The sequence below is a fragment of the Coregonus clupeaformis genome, chromosome 26 (assembly GCF_020615455.1).
Source record: "Coregonus clupeaformis isolate EN_2021a chromosome 26, ASM2061545v1, whole genome shotgun sequence".
NCBI classification, from domain to species: Eukaryota; Metazoa; Chordata; class Actinopteri; order Salmoniformes; family Salmonidae; genus Coregonus; species Coregonus clupeaformis.
This window is the reverse complement of record NC_059217.1, coordinates 18,220,783-18,230,728: the sequence shown is the minus strand read 5'-3', so window position 1 is coordinate 18,230,728 and position 9,946 is coordinate 18,220,783. Positions and strand designations below refer to the sequence as shown.

At 46.3% G+C, this 9,946-nt stretch overlaps 1 protein-coding gene across 1 annotated transcript; it reads left to right on the top strand.

The window, feature by feature from the left end:
* The first annotated feature begins 5,241 nt into the window (after positions 1-5,241).
* LOC121539856 (transmembrane protein 125-like) lies at positions 5,242-8,769 on the top strand. The gene is made up of 2 exons (XM_041848507.2): positions 5,242-5,617; positions 7,802-8,769. Exon 2 carries the CDS (start codon positions 8,089-8,091, stop codon positions 8,767-8,769), a length of 681 nt encoding a protein of 226 aa, XP_041704441.2. The 5' UTR covers positions 5,242-5,617; positions 7,802-8,088.
* The last annotated feature ends 1,177 nt before the right edge of the window (positions 8,770-9,946 follow it).

Genomic DNA, 9,946 nt, shown 5'->3' with positions numbered 1-9,946 from the left:
ACACACTGCCTCTTTGTTAAACCGCTCAAGGACATGTGTTCTGCTACAAAGAAGAACAAACTATGTCTGAGGTTGCTGACTCGAGACAAGTTGTAAAGATAACAACTAATGCCCGGCAACAGTGAAGCACCAAGGGGCTGGGACCAGCCTGTGCGCCATCGATAGGTGGGGTAAGTTTAAACCACACCCAGCCTCTACTCTGACAGGCCCAGCAGGGAGCGGGAACTATCTCTGTCAGAGTATTTAAAGAAGAACTTATAACAAAAGCTCAGTTCTCTGACTGCCCTGCGTGGTTTTTCAGTGGGCCCGTATATACGAACATCATATTTACCATTCAAGTGTTTGCATTAATTAAAATACTAGTCTATTTTAGAAGACGTGTATTGACCTCTTTTTGTTCCTATACCATATTTGAATTGATGCAACTTGACACTGTCCAGGTGGATCAGATCAATAAGTCATTGTGTCAGACTGGAAATGATTAATGTTTTATGACAAACTATTCATTAACAAGAACAATTGACATTGTTGGGTATTGTTAATCCAAAACAGTCTACACCATATTGATTAAATATTTTATAGGCTTGTCAGTAGCCTATTTGTGTTTTGATTGATGCATGTGGTGTGCATATTTAACTGGGCTTCACGGTGAAAGGGTATTCCTTCTTATTACAACCATAATAATGGGACATGGCAAAAACGATATGCCTGTCATTCTCTGGGCCTGAAAAAGTATAGGGGAAATCCTATTTTGTCTGTTTGCTCCGTGATATCTTAACGGTGTACTCCCCCTTTCATGAGATGAGTTTATAATTCCAGGCTGGCGCGCGGGCTTTCCCAGAGGGACGTCGGCGAAAGGTCGCGCGCTGCATTGTAGCCAAAGTATGGATAACTGCATACGCGGAGAGTAACTGAAAGTGTAGCCAGATCCGTTCTCGCCCCCCAACCGGCGTCGCTGCGGCGTGATAGTCCGCTCGACCTGAGCACTGTTCAGGAAGCGAGAGGCACACACTTTCATCACCCTACACCGCAGAAAGGTAGTCTAGTCAGAGTTGCGTAGATGATCGAGACGAGAGTGTTTCAAACAGTTTCTGCACGCACCAGATTAGCCGCGGCATATGTTTGGGAATTGGAAATACCTCCCGGCGCACGAGCGCAGATCTGTGTGTGGAGCCGTTCCGTTTCACACCACTGAGAAACGGGGATTAAGAGCGACAGGGGACGTGTCGGCAGCACGCACAGGTAAATAACTTACAGAATACAAATACCAGACAGAGAGTGCATGAATCACACAGTCGTTTTGATAAAGCCTAGCCAAATTACCTAAAGCACACTGTATAACTTTCTGTTATAATAATAATCGATCCACCTTTAGTTCCTTTCTGGGCTGCTTAATTGAAGAAGGTAGTCAGACAACACTGCATAGACTAGCCTATTTCCCTTTTAAAAAAAGAATCCAGTTAGTAGAGGTGAATCTAGACTAAATGTAGCCTAGTTTATTGTTGATGTGTTATGATCTGTCCTCATGACAGGTTCATCATATGACAGTGTTATATAGCTTTATGACAGCCTTAAGACATTTGTTACTGTATGTTTATTGAAATGTCTACCTTGTCACCATTCTGTTGAGACAATCATCCCAGAGTAGGCTACATTGGAGAGTTAGCTCGCTGCAGTTGCAACACATTGAATTCAAATAACCCTATGTATTTTCTGAAAGACTCCAAGCCTATTTTCCTGAAAGCTATCTCCCATGAAAAGACATTGTTCCTCATAATTAAGTAATTTGTCAAAAAAATTTAAGTGGGAAATTGGTCACTTACTTGGTCCACCCCGTTATAAAGGTTTTCTAAAAGTTTCATCATGGTTATTAGCTGTTTGACAGAAGTTTTTAATTAATAGTACATTAATAAATAGAGTGTGAGCTGACCAGTGACCATATGATACATATTTTACAGTCATGGGTTTAAAAAACAAACAATCCTTATCCTGTCCATTCTTCAGTCTACGTATGATGCAAATAATGAAGTCACATCTGTTTTCAGCCACATTTATGCCTGACTGGAATAGCTGAATAAATATGAACCTTTTATTGACAGACCGAATGGGTGGAACAGGTTTTGTGGAGGACTGAATTGTCTAGTGTGTAAGTGAACCAGGAAGTAGCCTATACTGTAACTTGTTCCTGTCAATATCACATCACACCCTAACCTTTGGACCACAGTGTTAGTGTTGTCCTCCAACCTCTAAACACTGTTATGATGTCGTTATGTCATGGACCATGACTCCACTTTTATATAGGCTACCATACAAAGCAAAGGTCATTGATGTTGTGGAAAATCAATCTAGCATATTCTTATGCAACAGTTAATACTTACATCTAGCAGGGAACAACAATGGGGGAAGTCAGTCCCATCTCATGATGACCAAAATACACAACATAGTCTCACCAATAGACGAAAAGATGAGAGTGAGTGAGCGAGTGACTGCATGCATGCTTGTGTATGGCAAAGAGAGAAGGAGAGAGAGAATAGTAAGTGAGCTCGTGATGTTTAAGGAGTGTGCGCGTGCATGTACAGTTGAAGTCGGAAGTTAACATACACTTAGGTTGGAGTCATTAAAACCCATTTTTCAACCACTCCACAAATTTCTTGTTAACAAACTATAGTTTGTTAGGACATCTACTTTGTGCATGACACAAGTCATTTTTCCAACATTTGTTTACAGACAGATTATTTCACTTATAATTCACTGTATCACAATTCCAGTGGATCAGAAGTTTATATACACTAAGTTGACTGTGCCTTTAAACAGCTTAGAAAATTCCAGAAAATGATGTCATGGCTTTAGAAGCTTCTGATAGGCTAATTGACATCATTCGAGTCTATTGGAGGTGTACCTGTGGATGTATTTCAAGGCCTACCTTCAAACTCAGTGCCTCTTTGCTTGACATCATGGGAAAATCAAAAGAAATTAGCCAAGACCTCAGAAAAACAATTGTAGACCTCCACAAGTCTGGTTCATCCTTGGGAGCAATTTCCATATGCCTGAAGGTACCACGTTCATCTGTATAAACAATAGTATGCAAGTATAAACACCATGGGACCACACAGCCGTCATACCACTCAGGAAGGAGACATGTTCTGTCTCCTAGAGATGAACATACTTTGGTGCGAAAAGTGCAAATCAATCCCAGAACAACAGCAAAGGACCTTGTTAAGATGCTGGAAGAAACGGGTACAAAAGTATCTATATCCACAGTAAAACGAGTCCTATATCGACATTACCTGAAAGGCCGCTCAGCAAGGAAGAAGCCACTGCTCCAAAACCGCCATAAAATAGCCAGACTACGGTTTGCACATGGGGACAAAGACTGTACTTTTTTGAGAAATGTCCTCTGGTCTGATGAAACAAAAATAGAACTGTTTGGCCATAATGACCATCATTATATTTGGAGGAAAAAGGGGGAAGCTTGCAAGCCGAAGAACACCATCCCGACCGTGAAGCACGGGGGTGGCAGCATCATGCTGTGGGGGTGCTTTGCTGCAGGAGGGACTGGTGCACTTCACAAAATAGATGGCATCATGAGGAAGGAAAATTATGTGGATATATTGAAGCAACATCTCAAGACGTCAGTCAAGAAGTTAAAGTTTGGTCGCAAATGGGTCTTCCAAATGGACAATGACCCCAAGCATACTTCCAAAGTTGTGGCAAAATGGCTTAAGGACAACAAAGTCAAGGTATTGGAGTGGCCATCACAAAGCCCTGACCTCAATCCTATAGACATTTGTGGGCAGAACTGAAAAAGTGTGTGCAAGCAAGGAGGCCTACAAACCTGACTCAGTTACACCAGCTCTGTCAGGAGGAATGGGACAAAATTCACCCAACTTATTTTGGGAAGCTTGTGGAAGGCTACCCAAAACGTTTGACCCAATTAAACAATTTAAAGTCAACGCTACCAAATACTAATTGACCCACTGGGAATGTGAAGAAATAAATAAAAGCTGAAATAAATCATTCTCTCTACTATTATTCTGACATTTCACATTCTTAAAATAAAGTGGTGATCCTAACTGACCTAAGACAGGGAATTTTTACTAGGATTGAATGTCAGGAATTGTGAAAAACTGAGTTTAAATGTATTTGGCTAAGGTGTACGTAAACGTCCGACTTCAACTGTATATGTGTGTGTCACAGATGGATGTGTATGAGACAGATTGTGGTCTGGCCTGTGCTGTGTTCAGTAGGTTGCAGCCTGGAACCCTGTGAGGATCAGGTTGTAGGTTAGGCTCCTGTTTCACCGAGCAGGGAGATCTAAATATGCTGAAGGCTGCCTCTGAACCCACACAGCGACACTGAGAGAAAAAAAGGAAAAGGTGAACCAAAAAACAAATAAGTAAACCGGTTTCCTGTCAGCAGAGTGGAGCAAGGCAAGGGGGACAAGACGCGAGTGCATGTTAATTGGTGATTTGATTAGTGGTTTAATATTGCAGCTGTGCTCAATGCAGGCAGGCTGGGGCTGGCCACGGACTCAACACAGGGAGTTTATCAGGCAGGCCTCTGGGAGAAAGCTACGCAGAAAGAGAGAGAAAACAGTCTGCATCCTAGGATAAAAGTGCTGTTCAGAACAGTTCAGTATACTTTTCAGAATGGTGGTAGGATTACGATGGGGCGTATGGTTACTGTGTACTTACTGTGTGCTTATTGTGTGCTTACTGTGTGCTTACTGTGTACTTACTGTGTGCTTGTGTTCTGGTGTTGTTTCTCCATCCAGTTTTCAGAAGAGCTAGAGCCAGGTGTCTGAGACCAGCAGGTGGGGAAATACCAGTATTTTCCTCTTGTAATATGTTTGGATGAGTCTCTTGAAAGTCTCCAATTAAAATAGCATTAAAGCCAATTTTGAGATGGTGTGACTAAACCGAACTGAACCGAACCTGCCCTCCCAAACCTCGCTACATCTCTCTATATCTCCCTTCCTCTCTCGTTGCTGACTGAAGGCGTCCTGGGTCTGATGTCTAAGGAGGACACAGTGACAAGGAGACAGAGTCACAGGCAGTGAGTCGGCCCATTGTCCCCTCACCGTGCCTAGCCACAGAGAGGGTCCCCAGGCCCCTGCCTGGAAAGTGACAGGAACAGAGACACAGCCTGAATAAAGAACCATTCACAACCTCTCTGTCTCTTTCTCTCTCTCTCTCTCTCTCCCTCCATCTCTCTCCTTCTCTTTCTGTACTTCCTAACCTCTCCCCTCCCTCTCTCATCTCTCCCCCCTCCCTCACTCCCTCCCTGTCTCTCTTCCCCTCTCTCTCTCTCTCCACCCACCACGCCAACTCTACCCAGAACATCCCAGCCTCATCCCCAGGCCCCTGCCTGCCTCCAGCCCCTAGCAGCACCAGCCTCACAGCCTCACAGCCCCCATGGCACTTGGCACTGATTCCCACCACAAGGACAGATGGTGCCAACCCTGACCTCTCTCCTCGCCCGCGGGGACCACACCGCCACAGAGGGACCGCCCACTGACAGGAAGAGGAAGAGGAGGGAGCTCCGTCACCACGGCAACCCCTAGCCCCACATCCTCCCCAAGGGCCTCAGATAAACACATTCACACAGTAGGACCTCGGTGAGTACCCTGTTTCGTTTGTAGCCGGCTAATTTGTGCCTGTGAGACTTCACCACAATCAGACTTTTTCCATGCCTGTTTGGACTGTATGAGAATGTACTGATGGACCAGGACCAGCGCAGGAGTATGACATTAGTTTGCTGAAAGCCAGTGAAACTCCATCCTGTTGGGACTGCTCCTCTTTCCCTCCTGGCTGGTCTGGCCTGGATGAATTATTAAACGGTCTCCACAGCCAAGCTCAGGCTCAGTGCTTCTGGGAGCTCTAAAGGCCTCTTTAAACCCTTGCTGATTGAAGGGATCGGAGTCATGTGTCAAAGGTCAAACGACACTGCAAAGAGGAAGGAGGTAGAAGCAGTTTCAGCCGTTTGACTGCAAATCAAAGCAAAACCTCTGCAACTATCTGGCTCCCTTGGCTCTCATCTCCTCCAGACAGAAGTCAAACAACCACCATTTTGTTTATTTTTCACTGGATATTATTATTATATTGAACCCATTAAAACTTGATGTACAGACTGATTACCATATAATGGCAGACTCCTATAAAAAAACAGAACAGCACTTCAACATAAAATTAGACACTAATGGCTTGGTGGGATGAATTCAGCAGGGCCAAATAACAGAGGGAATACGGTGTCCCTAAAGCGTAGCAGGTAATTGGAGAAAAGCACAGCTTCTCTGTCGAGCCGACCGACAGACTGACCTTCAGGCTGAAAACTCGGAACCAAAAAGGCATGAACTAACTGGGATTTCATCATCATTATCACAGAGAACATTTGCATAACTGCAATATGCTGCACTTAACTACCATCAACATTGTTGGGTGCAGACGTTTGGGAAAAGCCATTGTCTGCACCTGTCTGCTAGAAAATACGGAAGAGAGACTACACTAGAGCACAGGGAGAGAAAACAGAGGAGCAGATGATAAAGGTATATATAATGAGGTCAGTGTAATCTGTGTGATATGATGGAGAGGTCAGCTGTAATAAGAGAGAAGGCAGAAAGGGCTTACACGCCATGTGCCTCTAGAGAGAGGGAGAGGGAGGGAGAGAGAGCGAGGGGAGAATGTGTAAGGTGTGTGTGAGTGTGTGCATGCGAGAGAGAGAGATGTGTGAGTATTGTTTTTGTCCAGCTCATATGCCACCTCAATTACTGCCTTCTATTCCTGTTCAGTCAGTGGCATCAGATCCAAACCTGCTGGGAGTTAATTAGTGACTCAACAACACACACACACACTGCACACCACGTTCACACACAGTGCGCACACACACACTCACTGTGTACACACATCCACCTCACAGTTATGAAATTAATCCACGTCGAGCATTGGGAGTCCAATAAACACAATACACTCTGTGTAATTAAGTATCCCTTCACTTCACACCTCATGTGAACACCTTGTCTCAGCAATATTGTGTCCCAGTGTGATGGTCCCTGTGTGTTGGTGATGAGGGCTCATCACACCCTGCTGCTGTTCAGCTCAGACAGACAGGTAGTGTTTGTGTAAGCAGGCCTGCGAGGACAGTTGGAATTGCTGTCAGAGAGCTGCTGCTCTGTGCTCTGTGCTCGCCTCGCGCCTCGCGCTGTTGACTTTGATAGTAAACGCGCTGACAGGATTTTAAAGACAAGCTGTCTGCGGCGTAACCTTGAGAGTCGCTGGGACTACAGGGACGGCTTATTGATAAAGGGATTAATACTTGAGCCCTTTGCCGTTGCGCCGCTATCTTAGAAACATCACCTCGGGGGAATAAACGGGAGGTTGCTCACAGCACAGAGGACGAGAGCTGGGTTACTACACATAACGACAGGGTGCTGGTCTGAAAAACACAGGAGAAGTGAACCGTAAAGATGCCAGGCCATGATATGTGTGTGCCTGTGTGCCTGTGAGTGAGAGATAGAGAGAAAGAATGCGAAATAGAAAGTGTGTGTGTGTCGTGTGTTGTTTATTCGTGGTCTCACCTAAATGCCTCTGCACAAATTTGCATAGTGAGAATGAGGGGGTTTCAGGTTGCCTCTTCAACAGGATGTTTTCAGTCAGTCCAAACACCTCTCTCTGCAGGGTACCTCTGTTGTATGGCAGGAGCTCTACTGTTTACAGCTGCTGTAAAGATGCCATATGCCGCAGGGTGTATGTGTGTGTGCATGTCAGCAGGTGGCTCTTATCTTCCCTGTCTCTCCTCTCCCCAGGTATCTATCAGGCTCCATCCTGGTCCCATAGCTCTGAGGGTTCAGTGAAGGGCTGTCCTCTCAGGCTGCAGTGGATTACCTGTGATCCACAAAGAATACCTGTAATCCAGTGAGAAGGAACTGTGATCCGGAGAGAGGCCCAGTGATCGATCCACTAAGGGCTGCTGTGATCCACTGAGGACTGAGTTTCAGAGAGAAGGAACTATGATCCAGCACTGAGTGATCCAGGTTGTGTCCTGTTAGTGTTCTGCTGTGGTGAGCGTGGCCGTCAGGCTGGGAGGATCAGGATGCCAGAGCTGGAGGACTTCCCCCCGATGCGGGGTAACCAGCCGTCCGGTCCCGACCCGGTCCAGATCCAGCGCAGCATACTGGACGAGCAGGTGGAGCTGTGGTGGTTCCGCGACCCGGCAAAGTCTCTGCTGTGCTACTCCGTCGCCGTCCTAATCATCCTGGGCTGCGGCCTGGGGGGCATCCTCCTCCTCTCCACCACTACCAGCTTCTCCAGTGACTGGCGCATGGGAGCGGGCATGGCTCTGTGTCTCTTAGCCCTGGCCGTCCTCCTCAAACAGCTCCTGAGCTCCGCCGTGCAGGACATGAACTGCGTCCGCAGCCGGAGGCGGATCGATATCCTGAAGAGCGGAGGGCTGTCTGATCTGTTAGTGGTTCTCATCACAGGGCTGTGTCTGGTGGTCTGTGGGGCTGTACTGCTGAAGCTGGCACTAGGGCACCACATGCCCAAGCCTGGCGTAGCCCTTAATGATATGTACATCTCTGGGGTGGTGTTGTTAGCTGGAGGGGGGGCAGCGGTGGTGGGGGTGGGGGTGTACACGGGGGTGGTGTTGCTGTTGGAGAGGACGTGGCCGGGACAAAGGTTCAGGGATAGGGCCGTGGGGGTGTTCACTATCTTTGGACGACACATGGACCAGGGTAGGAGGGAGACCACCTCTAGCCTGGCTAACCTCATCTGACCTGACCACCAGAGACATCGGATGGGATAGGTAGCCTAGACAGCAGATAACCGCAACACTCAATTCAATTTTGCAGGTCCATGAATTGCCATATGGAATAGAGAGCTGTGTCTACACAACCCATCCTATTTGTATGATTCAAGCATGGGCCATCCTTGGATTATTACTTTTATGAGATGGAGCCCCAGCAGAGCACTACTCTTTAATGTGAAATGAACAGAATGACAGTGACACTGCACAGACACTGGTCCCGGACACAGAACAAAGATTAAGATTCATAACGTGTCTAATGTAATTGTATCATCCACTACAAAGCAGTAGGTGAAAAAGCTGCTGTAAGGAATAATAATATCATAGAATAAATGTCCTCTGTAGCTCAATTGGTAGAGCATGGCGCTTATAACGCCAGGGTAGTGGGTTCGATCCCCGGGACCACCCATACCTAAAAATGTATGCACACATCACTGTAAGTCGCTTTGGATAAAAGCGTCTGCTAAATGGCATATTATATTATATTATTATTATATTATAATTATATTATAAATGTAAACAGACTATTGTACTGCACTTTATCTCCAAACTAAATCAAACAAAGTGATTTCCTGATGTCACATTTTGTCACCTTTTCATGTCACAGGTTTACAGCTGTGTTGGGTAGTCAAAGGCCTCCATAACAAGCTGTGTCATCGCTCACTTTGCCTTGCAACTCTACGAAGAATCTGAGGAGAATGTCATTGTCGCCTGGTTGAATGGTACAATATGGTTTTAATTGAACAAAGCATCTGTGTGTTTGCGTGCGTGCGCGTGTGTCTGGCCCTCGTACCTCTTATCAGGCAGCGCATGTGAGCTGCCTGTCGCTCAGAGACAATAGGGGTCACTGAGGCGGCCAATGTTGTTGTACTGACGGCCGGCCAGGCCAATGGACAATGGACAGGCTGTGGATCGTAAGGGGTTGGCATCGCCCAGTACGGCTTGCCCTTACCACCCTCTAACACACACACACACAGCAGTGGCAGTGACTGTGCCAGTAATCCCTCATTGACAAGGGACTGTTCTCTGACCTGAAGTCTCTCTCTGTCTCTGCTGTGCAATGCTATGCAGGACATGCTGTCTAGGTGGTGGTGCCAAGTAAGTTTGAGCATGCATGACAGAGAGTGCGAGAGACGACAGCCATGAA

What these genes read in the sequence shown, in the direction of transcription:
- LOC121539856 (XM_041848507.2), top strand. Translation starts at nt 8,089, where the DNA reads ATGCCAGAGCTGGAGGACTTCCCCCCGATGCGGGGTAACCAGCCGTCC.